This window comes from Heliangelus exortis, chromosome 16 (assembly GCF_036169615.1).
Source record: "Heliangelus exortis chromosome 16, bHelExo1.hap1, whole genome shotgun sequence".
Classification (NCBI taxonomy): domain Eukaryota; kingdom Metazoa; phylum Chordata; class Aves; order Apodiformes; family Trochilidae; genus Heliangelus; species Heliangelus exortis.
In genome coordinates, this window is record NC_092437.1 from 2,485,814 (window position 1) to 2,501,186 (window position 15,373).

Below are 15,373 nucleotides of genomic sequence, written 5' to 3' on the forward strand. Positions count from 1 at the left end.
GCGGCACCACGTGACACGGCGGCGGGGGATTCTGAACGGCGGTGAGGGGGGAGCGGGGGCTCCCGGAGCTTTCCGGGGGTCCCGGGACGCGGAGGGAGGTCCCAGGACACCGAGAGGCTCCTGCCGGGGTCCGTCCCGTCCCGAAGCGTGAGGCGAACCCGGGTTTTTCCGGCGTTCCGATCTCTTCCCTCCTCCCGGTTCCTCCGCGGTCTCTCCCGCCCCATTCCCGGGCTGGCGGCGGTACCGGGCTCTGTGCTTCCCTTTCCCTGCAGGTGCAGCCATGCCCCGGGTAACGCTGAACGGCATCGCCGTGGATTTCCCCTTCCAGCCCTACCCCTGCCAGGAGGATTACATGGGCAGGGTGCTGGAGTGTCTGCAGAAGGTTGGGGGGTTCTGTGGGGCGGGGTGGTTCTGTGGGTCCGTTTGGTTCTGTGGGTCCGTTTGGGTTCTGTGGGTCTGTTTGAGTTCTGTGGGGCGGGTTGGGCTCTTTGGGTCCGTTTGGGCTCTTTGGGTCTGTTTTGGGTTCTGTGGGTCTGTCAATCAGTCAGTCTGTCAGTCTGTCTGTTAGACAGTCAGTCACTCAGTCACTCTGTCAGTCAGTCACTCTGTCAGTCAGTCACTCTGTCAGTCAGTCACTCTGTCAGTCAGTCAATCAGTCAGTCAGTCAATCAGTCAGTCAGTCAATCAGTCAGTCTGTCAGTCAGTCTGTCAGTCAGTCTGTCAGTCAGTCAGTCTGTCAGTCAGTCAGTCTGTCAGTCAGTCAGTCAATCAGTCAGTCAATCAGTCAGTCAGTCTGTCAGTCAGCCTGTCAGTCAGTCAGTCTGTCTGTCAGTCAGTCAGTCAATCAATCAGTCAGTCAGTCTATCAGTCAGTCAGTCAGTCCCAGGGCATTTTCCCAGGGACCATTCACCTTTTTCCTGAGAAACTCCCGGGCTGCTCCCAGACCTCTTCTGGCTGAGCCTGGAAATGACCCATTTCCCCCCTTTTTTTCTTCTCCTTCTCTCCCCCCAGAAGGTGAATGGGATTCTGGAGAGCCCCACGGGCACGGGGAAGACTCTGTGCCTGCTCTGCTCTGCTCTGGCCTGGCGGGAGCACCTCCAGGACAGGATTTCTGCCAGGAAAATCTCCCAGAGGCTGGGGGGGGCAGAGCTGTTCCCTGAGAGGTCCCTCCCCTCCTGGGACCCCCCCGATGCTGACACCCCAGGTAAGGGCTGGAGGGTTTTATGCTCAGGGAGGTTGATAAACACTTGCTGTTCCCTCTCCTTTTTGTCACCAGAATGGCCTTAAAAAGGCCACGGGGCTGCTGTGCAGCTGGAGCAGTTTCACACCTTTTTAAAGGTGTTGTACACATTTTTACAGAATTTCTAGAAAACCAGAAATTTGTTTAGCTCATTGTGTGTGTGTGTGAGGACTGGGGTGACAGAATTTCCTGCTCTCTCTGCAAGGCAAACTGTTACCCTGGTACCAGCTGGGAAAGGAGCCTCATGGCATCTCTGGTTCTTCTTTCTCTGCTAATAATCTGGTTCTGCTTTTTTCTCCTCCACTTGGCAGCTTATTACACCGACATCCCTAAAATAATTTATGCCTCCAGAACTCACTCACAGCTCACACAGGTCATCAGTGAGCTGAAGAACACAGTCTACAGGTAAATGTGACTTAGGATAATGGTGCTGTGCAAAGAAACCTGTCCAGTTTAGTTTAATTTGTGTGGGTCAAGGGATGAAAAAATGATATCCAGTGAAATGGGTATTAATGTGCTTGGGTGGAACCTGGAGCTCCTTGGTGGGTTGTTTGGGGTTGTTTTTTTTTTGCTTCCAGAGTTCTCAGCTTCTCCTACCCCCTTTGATCACAGAACTTCCTGATTTTGGTCTGGTTTTGGTTCTTGACTTCAAAACTTCTTAAACTCCCAGGCAGCCTTTACAAGGTTGATTCCTTGAGTTACTGTTTCTGATTCAGATCTTTATTTTGGGCTCACCTGTTTCTCCTGAGCCTTTCCCTTCCCCTGAGTGCTCCCCAAGGTGAACATGTACAACTCTGCCTGTTTCTTCCCTCCTGTTTGACACCAGCTCTCTCTGCTCTGTTGGAGCAGGCCAAAGGTTTGTGTGCTGGGTTCCAGGGATCAGCTTTGCATCCACCCTGACGTGAAGAGGCAGGAGAGCAACCACATGCAGGTGAGAACAGAGCCCTGTGTGTCCCCAGGGAGGAGGTGGAGGGGATTTGTTGTGGCAGGGGTGTAACTCTGAATTCTGGCATTATTGTGGCACTGGAGGCTGCAGTAGAACTTCAGGTTTCTGGTTCTGTGAGGGCAAATTTTAATTCTGTGTCTCTGGTAGGATTTGCCATGCAGGGAGTTAAGGGTTTGAAGCTGAGTTGCTGATCTGCCACTCAAGTCTTTTTCAAGGGCAACAATAATTTCCAAGTAGTGCTTCATGGGCTGATTGACCTGTTGGTATGACTTGCAAGAACAAAGATTAATGCTTTAAAAAACATCAGTGGCAAAACACAAACAAATTTCCTCTGGGTGTGGGTGCTGCTTGAAACAGAACCAAACTTTTCAGGTGGGCAGAAGGACACATGATTTTAAAGCTGCAGAACTCTGGGGTTAGCATTTATTCTCCAGCTGGTGTTACTCCTCACCCCAAAATGTGCTTTTCACTGCTTGAGAAGCTGGGCTAAAATATTCTGTGCCTTCCAGATCTACATGTGCAGGGTGAAAGTGTCAGCTCGTGCTTGTCACTTCTACAACAACGTGGAAGGTGAGTGTGGCTCTGGGCATAAAACCCTTTTCTTTGGAGAGGGAGGGATTTGCTGGGCAGGTAGAGAAGTTTGGAAGAGTTGGCAGAGTCTGCCTGTGTGTGTGGTTTGCTCTGCATGGATGAGTTTCAGGAATGGAATGTTGAGAAGCAGGTGGCTGTGATCACTGGGGTAACAAAAAGAAGATCTTTGTGGTCCTTTTACCTGAGGCTGTGGCTGTAATGTTGGGTTTTCTCACAGAAAAGAGTACAGAGAAAGAACTGACTGACTCAATCATGGATATTGAAGACTTGGTTAAAAATGGAAACAAGCACAGGTAAACGTTTCCCCTCTCCCCTTCCTCCCCCTCACAGAAAAATGGTGATCAAAGTGGAGTTACTTCATAATTTGTGCTTTTTTTTTTTTTTTTTTTAAACAGAACTTGTCCTTATTATCTGTCTCGAAGCCTGAAGCAGCAAGCAGATATTATTTTTATGCCTTACAACTATTTACTAGACTCAAAGGTAATGTATATCTCTGCTTTGAAATGCAATTGTCCCTCTGTTTATTTTTTATTGGCTTTTAGTGGATAAGCTGTGAAAAACAAGTGAGCAGTGTGTGGTGTGCTGCAGAACTAAGCAAAACCCAGTTCAAATGCAGAACCACAGAGGCTCCCATTTCATGTTTGTTTTTCTGTAAATTCTTCCTCACAGTTAAGAATTTTTGGGGGTTTCTTTGTTATTTTTCTTTGTGGTTTTGCAGCAAGTGATGCCCTTGTCTGGTGATGTTCACCTCCTGCATCCAAGTCTCCAGTCAGATGGTGCACAGGTTTTCTGTGTGTGCTCTGAGCTGCATTTGTTTCTCTCTTGGAAATAATTGCTGGCTTTGAAAGTTAAATCAGACTGAAATTAATTCTGATAACTTGTGTATCCTCCTCTGGAACAGCTGTGGGGTTTTTCTTTATTCCAGTGCCAGCTGCAGCCTCCATAAACTTTTACTTGGTGCATTTTATCACTTTCTTTTCCAGAGAAAAAACAGTAATTTATATACTAGGTAGCCACAGTGATTACTTGCTGTTTTCTCTGTCAAAAACATTTCAGAATTCAAAATGAAACCCTAAATCTGCTTCAAACCCAGTTTCTGTATATTTCTCTGAATTTTTTGGCCATTCCCATGGTTTTTTTCTTCCCCTTCAGAGCCGCAGAGCACACAACCTGGACCTGAAGGGGACTGTGGTGATCCTGGATGAAGCTCACAACGTGGTGAGTCCTTTCTGCTCTCTTGCCATTCCCCAAACATCCCCCAAAGGGAGCAGGAGCCCAGTGCTCTGCTACAAACAGCTGGTGAAGCCTGAACTCAGCTGTCTCAGTGGTTAATGCTTATTTATCACAAATATTTCCTGTGTCTGTGGCACCTGAAGCTTTGGGGTTGGATGGATGGCACTGCTGTTGTTTCTGCAAGCTGAGAGTTTCCTCCTCTGTGGATCTCCACATTCCTGAGGACACTCCTTGCCTTGCTTGAAGGGTTCTCCCCAGGATCCTTGCTGCTCAGCTGCATGAGTTGTCCAAGAGTAGTAGGTGGCAAATGTGAGTCTTGTAATATTTGCAAGTCTTCAGTCACAGAGAAAATAGGAAAAATAAAAAAAAGCCACAGACAATAAAAAAAGATTTTCCTCTTAGCTGGCTTGAAGCTGCAGCCCTTTTGCTTAAATGATGAAATGCAAAGGAACAGCTGAATCTGTCCCTTTTTTCTGCCACAACATCCCAGTGGGATTTCTGCTAAGCAGCTGGACCGTTTGTTTTCTGATTCCACATTCTTTCAGTAAAGAGGCCACTGGAGGGTGTGTTGGGCTTGGCAAGAGGGAGTTCTGTTCATCAGAAAAATCTCTGTTTTCTGTTGAAAAATGGCTAGGAATACAGTCATAGTTATTTGATTTTTTTTCTTTCTTTTCTCTTTGTAGTCTCCTAAAAATATTCATTTATGCCTACATCCAGAGTTAGCCAGAAGAGTTATTCTAGAGTGCCTCACTTGCCAACAGCACTCTCACAGTGCACTCTGTTCCAGGTTATTATGTGGAAACTTAACAATTACTCTGAAAGAAACGTGAGTTCTTTCTGGTTAGATTGGTTACACATGCAGCAAGCTCAACAGTTTTTCTGTAGAGCAGGTTTTGTCACAGCTATTGCAAATTTTTTGTGGGCCTCACTACTTCTTTCCATTCCTCAGGGAAAGTGCTTCTTTTTGTGAATGAAAAATCCATGACAAAGCAATATAAAACTTCTTTTTTTTTCCAAGGTCATAAAGATTTTTATCAAACTTTTTGAATATTCAAACCATTTTTTTTTTTAAAGAAAGCTAGTATGTTTTCTTCTATTTCTATAATAATAATTGTTCTGGTAGACATTTTGGCCCAAATTTTGCATATGAATAATATGCATTTTGTTTTTCTCATGGCCCCTTTTCCTTTTTTGCCTCTCTGCCCCCATCTCAGAATGCAAGATCATGAGGGGCTGGGACCATGTCCTTGTAGGAGTGGTTACAGGGATGTCAGTATTTCCCACAAGTGTGAGAGGGACTGAGAAGTGGCTCCTCTGAAGAATAAACTGATTTCCTAACTTAAAAAAAATGCCACTTGGATTTGCAGCATTTGGCAACTGCACTGGTGAAACAAAAGGATGTCAAGAAAAACCAAAATTTAAAAGATGAAGAATACAGAGGGGGTGACACCTGTTAAAAACAAGAGGGATCTTAGTGACACTGATCTGCTAGGTGGGAGTGGCAGGGTGTTGCTGAAAGAAGCAGCAAACAGCTCCACATTTCAGGAAAAAGGATGCCTGGTGACAGTCAGAGTCTTTATGTGGTTATAAAACCTCTTCTGGCCTGAGGTGGAGATAGAAATGAAATCACTCCAGGTCTTCTGGACTTGAACATCCCAGTGACCAGTGCCACTTCCCTCCCTTCCTTCTGTTCCAGGAGAAGCTGTGTGAGGAATCCTCTTCCTTTGACTTGAGCCCCTATGACTTGGCTTCAGCCCTGGAGGCTGTGGACTCAGTGCTGGAAGAAGAAGCCAAAGTGGTGCAGCAGAATGAAATCCATGCAGAATTCCATATGGAGCTGGCCACTTCAGGTGGGCTGACAACCACTGCTCCACTGCCAGTAGCTCATCCTGTCAGCTTCTGGAAAATTTACTCTCATTAGTGGATAAATGATGATTAATTAGTAGTCACTGCCAGATGAAACAGGAAAAGATTTGGCCAAACCATGAGGAGTCATGAAAGAGCAGAGTGAGGGGAATACAGAAGGTGTATGTTCTGGCTTTCATACCCTTAATTTCTGAAATTAATGGGTTAATTAATAATTAATTAATAATTAATAATTAATTCTGAAATTTCCTGGCTTAATTTCTGAAAAGCCAGGAAGGAATTAGGAATGGAACAGACATGACACTGCCTCTCTGAAATCTTTTCTTTCTTTGACAGGGCTGAACATGGAACTGGAAGATATAGCAAAGATAAAAAGTAAGGGGCTTGGGGTTTTTTTTTCTGTTGTTGAAAGTTTGTTGAAAGAGTTGCAAAAGGTCAACAGGTATAACTTGTGTGTCTGTAGAGTTTGCTCATAACAGAAATTAATGGAAGCTGAAGTTGTCTTCTCAGAGAATTTTGTAGAATGTTTAGTTACAGTTTTTACCTAACCAGAGGAGAGATTTTGAACTTTTTTTCCCTCTTGGTTGTCTCAAAGAAATTCTTCTTCAGCTGGAAAGTGCAATTGATGCAGTGGAGCTGCCCCCCAATGACAGTGGAGTCACCAGAGAGGGAAGGTAAATTACTTCTCACAAATACATTTACATCTTAAAGCAAATTCCTGGCCTGGGTGAAAGTGAGCCAGCTGTTAGGATTGGAACCACTATTCCAGTGTCTGGCAATAGTATTAATTCAAGGTTTTGGGTTTCCCTTTTTGTAGTAATCATAATTTCTAGCAGAACTTTAAAAAGAAAGTGTTTCAGGAGTGGAAAATCCTGTGCTGGATCTGTTTCCAAATCAGTGGGTATTGCATGGGTAGAGAAGTCATGGAAAATGTGCAGAATATGGTCAGTATTCTCTCTGTCATCTACAACTAAATACTTTTTTATTCCTGTAAATTTTTCCTTATCTTGGAGACAGGAACATGTTTTGCTGCTAGATGGTGAAATTGTTGTTATAAAAGAGTAACAGTAATTGTGTCCATCTGATTATTTGTGCTGTATTCCCACTCATGCTTTTTCTTTGTGATTTCCAGCTACATCTTTGAGCTGTTTGCAAAGGCCCAAATAACATTCCAGACCAAATCCTCTCTCTTGGAGTCACTAGAGCAGATTTTACAGTTTCTTTCAAGCCGTAAGTGTAAATTTGTTCCTTGTTTCACTCACAATTTTCTCTGCAATGTAGGTAATTTTTGTTTTTCTTTTTTTTTTTTTAATAAGACTTGCTGTCTGTTCTACAGCAGAAGTAGTTTTAGGAACCATTTTGTGTCAAAACTTGAGTGTCTGGCAGAATACATGTAGAAACACACATGCACATGTAGAGGATTTTTACAGACAAAAATATGGTTTTTGCTGTTTTTCTTCAAAACCAGAAGAACTGTGGGGTGGAGCTTGCTGGCAGTTTGCTGCTGCCTCTCTCAGTGTCTTGAATTCTTCCCTGGTCATTAAATAATAAAACATGAATGTTAGGAATCACATCACATGTTTAGGTTTTTTCCCTTGATTTCACAAACTTCTGCTTTACTCTGAGTCAGCATCTTCTTCTTAAGTTGCCTTTGCAAAGAAAAATCTCCAACTTGTGCATCTGCTAAGAAAATGATTTAGTTCTTACCTGGGGACTGCTCAGCCTTGAGGAGAGTGAGCTCACCCTGTTGTCATTTTTCTGTTTTTTATTTGTTTATTTGTTTTTCATGAGACCAATAATAGCTGTGGGAGTTTGGAAAGGGAACCAAACAGTTCAAACATTCTTATCTTTGTTTGAATTACTCCCTTTCCAATTTTTAAATGGAGAAGAGCCTTAAATGTATGTAATTGCCTCCAAAGCTCCCCAAAGCCATGGAGCCTGCTTTGGAATGCTGCTTTTGTGTTTTCTCCTTGCATCTCACATGGTGATGAAACACTTAATAATTTCTTTGCTTCAGACAATATTTTCAAGTCATTGTGCTCAGAGTTTTGTGCCTTTCATGTACCAGGGGATGTGGATTTGTGTTGTAAACCCAATGTTCTCCCCAGGTCCTGGGATATTTGTCAATACATCTGGATTGCATAAGCTCTCAGATATTATCCAGGTAAATAATTTAAGCTGCTTCTATCTACACCTGAAGGGTAGAAAATTGGTTGAAATGAATACAGGGAGACATTAGATCCATTTTAATCTTATTGGTGCAGTGTTGGAAGTCAGTGAGGCTCTGAGGAGAGAGCTGCTGTCTAATGGGATGCTCTGGTTTGATCTTTACCCAGACTGTTAATTTATAGTTTTGAGGTCCCCTTTTGGAGAGACTTGATTTAAATTTGGTTATAATCTCCACCAGATGGAGCTGCATTATTGAGCTGTTTATTTTCTAGCTGCAGTGCTTGAGAGTATGAGATGTTCTCATGAAGTAACAGGACAGGCTAAGGGAGTAAAACAAGCAAGAGATAATGTAACTTTATTTTTTGGTGTAATTATTAATTTAAGGTGTCTGTAAAATAATTTGTTATTCTTTCCTAAGAGTATTATTAGTGTAGGGCATCATGGCAAACATTTTAAACTGAGGTAATTCAAGAAGTTCTTTTACACTCAGTTGTGACTCTTTTTGATCTAATGAGCACATTGTGTGTTTATTCCCAGGCAGAAGTCCTGAGCAGTGTGAATAATGCTGTCATTAGTATAGCCTCAATGGATTTAAACACTGGCTTGAATTTCTGGGTCAGTGAGAGCAATTCCTGCTAACCATATGGCTCTGGGATTTTTCTGGAAGCAGTTGTTAAATCTTTCCCTTTGTTTACATCCCTTTTCCAGACAGTGTTCAGCATTGATCCTCCAGAAGGCTCCACAGGTTTTGTGCCACATCAGTCAGTATCTAAATTTTACAAGGTATTGGATGCTTCATATTCTACATTTTTCCTTGCTGACATTTAGTGTCTGTGCTCTGTGTGGCCAAGACTCAGAGGAATGTGGGTAGTGGAGCAAATTACAGAGAAGGTTTAGAAAGTCTTCCAGGGAAATAAAAACACCAAAGTAGCTGTGGGCCTTATAATTTATTTAGAGTTTGGGCCTGGTGGGCTGTGAGGCTCTAATGAATTTTAGGAACAGATCTTTTTCTAGATAAAAAAAAGATTTTTCTTCCCAGATGAAGGAAGTGTTTCTAACAAAATATCTGCTTCTAGTCTGTCTGCTTTATTCTGGGGGACAATACCCAAGCAACTGGGCTCCCATGAAAAGCTGCTCCCATAAATGGGCTCAAAGGGGCTGGCTAAATGGTGGTGGAGTTCTTGTTAGTCCTAATGTTATGAAAAACTAGAAATTAAATAGCAAAGCCAGGAGTTAGTGTGACCTTGCTAACACTGTGGGAGTGGCATCCATCCCATTACCTGCTCCTCATGTGGGTCAGCTCTTTGGAGGGATGAAGTGCAAGTTCATTTCTGTAGCTGTCTCTAGAAATGTTGCTGGTTACTTTCCCTCAGGTACACATTCACCTGGATAACAGCAACCAGAAGAAGAAACAAAGGACAGACCTCTGGAATTCATCATCTGCAAAAAGCCAAGGTACAGGATTTAGTCCTGGGGGAGCTCATGGAAAAGCTGGAGTGAAAACTGCTCAGCTGCTCCTTTCTGAGTCAAATAAGCAAAAAGAATTGGAGACATCCCAGGCTTCATGTTTGTGAGCAGGTGAATTTTGGAATGCTGTTGTAGGATGTTGAGTGAACCCATTTTATCTTAAAACATTCTGGTACTGGTGCTGCTTTGTGCACTGCTGGAGTTCTGCTGGTGGAATTATTCCAGTAAAAGAAAATCTTGGACCTCTGGCTTTTACTGGGGCAGAGAAAATCTTCAGCCCAAGAGTAGGAAACCCTTGGGTTTCCTTCAGGGCTTCCATTGAGGTTTCTGGTATGTTTCTGGTATATTCTCAAGTCAGCCACATCCCTCTGTGTAGCTGTGCTCTTAAACACAAAGTGTTGCTACAGCTGGAACTAGCTTTGACAAGAAGGAGATTCTTGTACAGGTATGAATCTGAAAATGGGTGCCAGAGGCATTATAGAAATAAATTCCATGAAAATTTTTAATCTCTGAAATTACTGGTATGGAGCTCTCTCTCTCTCTCTCTCTCTCTCTCTCTATATATATATATATATATATATATATGTATATGTTTGTGTTTGGCTCATTCTGGAGCTCTGTAGTGGAGATTCTTGTGATGTGCCAGAAAACAGTGCTCGAGGATGTGAATTCTTACCCAGGTACAGCCTCAGGGCACTGTCACCTTCTCTGAGATACAACTTTTTTTTTTTTTTTTTAACAACTCTGAAATCTTCAGGACATGTTGGCACTTCCTGGTAGTTTCAGTCTCAACTATACTTTCAGCTCTTGTCCAACTGAGACTTCTCTTTTTTCTTGTCTCCCTCCTACCACCTATTTTGCTCCTTATACTCTGCAGGAGCTGATGTCTAAAACTTGCCTCAGTGTACAACCACTCTTCAAAGCAACATATTTAGAAGAAAAGAAACTTGGCTTCTGAATCAAAGGTTTATTCTAAGCCTCCCATAAAGCAGCACTCAGCTTGGCTTTGCTGAACTTCAACATTCAGTCTTTCTCAGAGCTTTATTTGTTTTTTAATAAATACAGCTAGGTGGAAACAAAACCATTTTCTGATTAAAGACATGCAGATCCCTTTACCTAAGTTTTAACAGAGTACTCTCCAAGGATCTTTGTAAACAACTTGCCTCATAACTATCTACTTTATTACTTGGTTAAGTGTTCTTGAGAATGTAAATATTTGTTTCATAGAATAACTTTTCTTAAGGAAAACCTCAGAGAATGAGTTTCCACAAATTCTGTGAGTTTGCATCTGATGTCCCCTTAAGTGTTTCCACAAAGCAAGTTCTGTTCCTGAACAGAAATGTGCTGTTTGGTGATCTGGAAGTATCACTGTTTTCCTGAGGTATTGCTCGATTGGAGCTTAAAGTTACAGGAATAATTCTAAGTAGATTTTGCTAAATATGTGTGCAGGAAAAGGCTAATACAAGCACTTCATATTTATTGCATCATCTGGAGGATTTATACAGAAAATCAATACAAAGCAGTCACACAGCTCTTTTGTAATTTAGAAGACATTGATACACTTGAGTTTTCAAATAAAAACAGTGTTTGTAACTACCTATGCAGCAGAGCAGCAAGTTGCTGGCAGAGGCCCTACAAGGCTGATCAAGTATGGGAGATTGTATAGAAATAATGCAAAGCTTTAAAAATGAATGTTTGAGCAGAAGTTGAAAGGTTTGGTACTTGACTGGGGGGAAATGGGAAGCTCAGGTGAGAGGGTTGTAGCCACTGGCCATTCCTGAGGAGAGATTTTCTTCTCTTTTCAAGCAAGAGCAGGGGCTGCCAGTATCTTTTTTGTAACTTATTCATCAACTTATTCATCATTTGTAAGTTACTCATCCTTCATCCCAGTTTTTTGCAGTTCTAGCATTTTCCCCCTTCCATTTGTCCTTGGCAGCAGGGCCCATGCAGTGGGTTTGATCTGCTCCCCCAACCTGTTCCAAGTCAACAAAAGATCTCATGTTCTGTTTTTCCTATAACCATCTTCTGAATAAATGTATCACCTACTTAGGGAGGGCAAGCAATGACCTTGTAAACTTTGTAAACTAAAAAATGCCCTTGTAAATTTTGTGTTTTCATAGGAATGAAATCAGGGAGGGACCACAGCAGGACATCCCACTCATCTGGGACTGCAGCTTCAGATTCTGGCTCTTTCACTGCCACAGCTTTGGCTGCAGCCTGCTCTGTGCTACTGAGAGATTCTGATTTTTCCTCTTACAGACATCTTGCTGTTTTCTCTTTGTTTGCCCCAGGAAAGACCTTGAGCTATTGGTGCTTCAGCCCTGGCCACAGCATGCAGGAGCTGGTTCGACAGGGAGTGAGGACAATCATCCTCACCAGTGGGACCCTCTCCCCCCTCTCATCCTTTACCATGGAAATGCAGATGTGAGTACCCAGAGATGTGAACAGCACTGAAAATGAAAAATCTGCTTTGTGATTTTTAGGTTTTATCTGGTGATTTTTGAGCGTTTGGGACTGGGTAGCCAGTAGGGAATCATGGAATCCTATAATGAGCATGACTGGGATCTTCCTGCTGTGTCTCTTTAGCCCTTTCCCTGTTCGCCTGGAGAATCCTCATGTGATTGAGAAGCACCAGCTCTGGGTTGGGATCATCCCTAAAGGACCTGATGGAGCTGTGCTTACTTCTACTTATGAAAGAAGGTAACCAAATTCCACCCCCCTAAGGCCTAGACACCTGTTTTTTTTTTTTTTTTTTGAAGGAAGGGAATTCACAGTGTTTGCTGTGTTTTGACAACCTCTCTGTGGTGATCCCAGTGTTCCTGTAGCTCTTACCAAGATAGATAGCTTCCCTTTTTATCCCTGCATAATTTCCTAGGAAAAGTACAGGGCACTAAGAAATGAAGAAACATAAAGGCATGAGAGGGCTGGAAGTGACAGCTGAATCCTGCTCATTGTATAACAGTCAGAGCAAAAGTGATTTAGGAGATTTGTGCAACAGATAAATAACCATAGTAACCAAATTGAGTTTTCTAGCCCCTGAGGCCTCACCACACCTAATTCATCAATAATTAGTTTAAATAGCTGTAAGGTTAGTCACACTTGGCAGCACCTGCAGCCTTTTCTGGCAGAACTTGCACCCTTGCATTGTTGGTATTTATCATAAAATTCCTGTGGTTGCCCATTTTTAGGTTCTGCTAATATTGAAGTTTAGATCATCTTCAGTGCTGATAGTTTAATAGTAAAAATATTTAATAGTAAGAATAATTTAATATATTTATAGAATAAAATATATATTAAAATATATATTCTATAGAATATTTAATAGCAAGGGGTAGTCAAGGTATTGCTACTCTTGTGATGAGTGAGAGCCCTGGGAAGGAGGGCAGTGGGAATATGGAATTGCTGTTTGAGGGGAATATCAGAGCAAGTCAGCATGGATGAAAAACATAGCAAAGGAAATACAATTGTGGTACTTTTTTTTCTTCTTCGTAGGTTTTCAGAGGATTATTTATCATCCCTGGGGAAAACAATTGGTAAGTGAGGTGTGTGGATGTCAGAAATGACTTGTTGCATGGGATTTTTAGAAATCTCCTAGAAGGAGAAATACCAAAGCAGATATAAAGCAGAGAAAGGTGTAAAGGATTGCATTTCCTGCCAGAGTATGAAACTCTCTGGGTTTGGATGCTTCTGCTTGCTCAGCAGCTGGCTGCTGGAACTGGGGACAGGAAGAAGTGTGAGTCCTTGGTTTAATATTTTCAATATTGTCTATGTTTGACAAATGGAATGGAATGACAGAAATTTAACATGAGTGAACCTGTAGCTTGGCTGAGGGAAAATTTGAAGGGAACGTTGAATCAAGAAATATTTGGAGGAAATGGAGAGTGCTCCCAGGTGTTCAGCTTGGGCTGAAAGGTGGTATTAAGAAAATGCTTTCACAAAATATCAGATTAATGTTTTCTCAGTGTACTGTTTGACTAGAATGTAACAAACAACAAAACCACAAAAATTTTTACCTCATCCTTTGCTTTGAATGTTAAGACTGCAGTGTGGGAAAACTGCAGAGTTAACTGCAGAGTGGGAAAAATAATCTAAAAATAAATCCTACTGTGTCAAGGGGGAAGGGGACAGTTTGTTGTGTCTCTTATCTGTACAATTTGGCATAACTCTTCCAATCCTTTATCCTGTTACCACCACATTAATTACACATCTATATTAAAGTTTACACTTTGATGTTACTGGAATGATTTAAATAAAAGGAACAACTTCCAATGCCTGAGCATTCATGTTGAGAAAGCAGAAAAGATTTTTGGGGGGGAACTGGCACTGTTAGTTTATTTTTCCTCTGCAATCTGCACTCCAGGAAAATGCCTCTGGCCAGACACTTCCCTGTCTTGTTACAGGTAACCTGGTACGAGTTGTACCTCATGGACTCCTGGTGTTCTTCCCATCATATCCTGTCATGGATAAGAGCCTGGAATACTGGAGAGTATGTTAATTGCTCTGTCTTTATTTGCTGGTTTGGCTGCACATGTCAGTTTGTACTTATGCTCTCCAACCATGCTGATTAAAAACTCTTTGCTAGTAAGTGAATTGTAAAATATGGGAAGTAAAAACCCAGGTCAGGCTGCTTTTATTTCTATCACAATACAGCAAAATGCAATGGTGGAGAAAACAAACCCAAAAGAATCATAATACATTATCTCATCTGATCTCAGAGCTCATTTAATTTCACCAGACTTCTCTTTGTTCAGCCACCAAATTATCACTGGCCAAAGTGTTTCAGCTCTTAAGGGGGAAAAAAAAAAATCCCTGCTTGAGCATTTATCTTTTATTTTTAATTTCTGACTGTTGCAACTGTAACTCTTGTAGCTGCTGTGCTCTTGGTTTGTGTGTCCCTAGAGAGACTTGGGATATGGGTCTGGTTTTAATGCTCCTCCTCCTCAAAAGTGGGAATCACACTGGGAAGTGAGCACTGGAAAGTTGCAGGTTGGAAGGGGAAAGGATGGCTCTGCTGGCTGGAGGGTGTCTGGGCTGCACCAGCTGCAGACAGTGCTCTTTCCATGGCAGGAGACACAGACTGTGCTGGAGAAGTCCATGGTGACCTCTGGAAGGTGCATTCTGGTTTGATGGAGCTGTTTCTGTTCCTCCTCTCTCGAACAGGAGCACGACTTTGCTAAAAGGATTGAAGAGGTGAAGCCAATGTTTGTGGAGCCCCGGAACAAAGGAAGCTTTGCAGAGGTTGGTTGGTTGCTCTTGCTGAGTAACAGGTGGGAGAAAGCTGTCCCTTCAGCAGCACCATCTTTTAATGTTCTGTGGGACACTTTTTCCCAGTTTGTTGTGCTTTGGATGGTAAGGAAGTGTGCAGTGTCATCTGTTTGCTTCTTAGACCAACTAATATCCTGGAACTGCTTCCCTGGTTTCCCTGTTTTAGTCAAAGTTCTGCAGAAGCACAGGCCAGTCCATATTTTACCTTCTCATCAGAAATATCTGACATTAATCTTTTCCGTTCACCCAGATGTGTTCTAGATTTCCCAATAACATAAGAATTTTGCTAAGCAAATGGCTTTTCCCATCTGCAGTTAGTAATAAATAAAAAAAATTATACTAAGCCACTGTAATCACATTTGAGATCTTGGGTATACAACTGAAATGTGGGTAGAGAAGGTTTTATTTATGCATATGCAAAGGATGTGTATCATTCATGCTCCTGCTTAAACTGGTTTATCTTTTAGGTAATGGGTGCCTACTATGATAAAGTTGTCTGTCCTAAGTCCAATGGAGCTGCTTTTTTGGCAGTGTGTCGGGGCAAGGTAAGGTAACTGAGCATTTGTTTCACCTGAGAGCAGATAAGTTGATAAAAA

General features: G+C 42.3%; 1 protein-coding gene across 5 annotated transcripts in view; it reads left to right on the plus strand.

The window, feature by feature from the left end:
• Positions 1-229: 229 nt before the first annotated feature.
• Positions 230-15,373, plus strand: part of RTEL1 (regulator of telomere elongation helicase 1) — a 32,287-nt gene continuing 17,143 nt past the window's right edge. For 2 of the 5 annotated variants that reach the window (XM_071759416.1, XM_071759418.1), the window contains exons 1-21: positions 243-382; positions 1,012-1,204; positions 1,552-1,645; positions 2,090-2,171; positions 2,696-2,756; positions 2,995-3,070; positions 3,173-3,257; positions 3,930-3,995; positions 5,707-5,860; positions 6,213-6,251; positions 6,472-6,550; positions 7,009-7,106; positions 7,985-8,040; positions 8,754-8,828; positions 9,419-9,500; positions 11,804-11,936; positions 12,099-12,212; positions 13,005-13,045; positions 13,913-13,998; positions 14,673-14,750; positions 15,245-15,322. In XM_071759416.1, coding sequence (XP_071615517.1) covers positions 281-382; positions 1,012-1,204; positions 1,552-1,645; positions 2,090-2,171; positions 2,696-2,756; positions 2,995-3,070; positions 3,173-3,257; positions 3,930-3,995; positions 5,707-5,860; positions 6,213-6,251; positions 6,472-6,550; positions 7,009-7,106; positions 7,985-8,040; positions 8,754-8,828; positions 9,419-9,500; positions 11,804-11,936; positions 12,099-12,212; positions 13,005-13,045; positions 13,913-13,998; positions 14,673-14,750; positions 15,245-15,322 — 1,872 coding nt within the window. In that variant the 5' untranslated portion in view covers positions 243-280. Of the gene's footprint in view, positions 383-1,011; positions 1,205-1,551; positions 1,646-2,089; positions 2,172-2,695; positions 2,757-2,994; positions 3,071-3,172; positions 3,258-3,929; positions 3,996-5,706; positions 5,861-6,212; positions 6,252-6,471; positions 6,551-7,008; positions 7,107-7,984; positions 8,041-8,753; positions 8,829-9,418; positions 9,501-11,803; positions 11,937-12,098; positions 12,213-13,004; positions 13,046-13,912; positions 13,999-14,672; positions 14,751-15,244; positions 15,323-15,373 lie in introns of all 5 variants that reach the window. The other 3 variants (XM_071759420.1, XM_071759417.1, XM_071759419.1) reach the window with 3 other exon arrangements.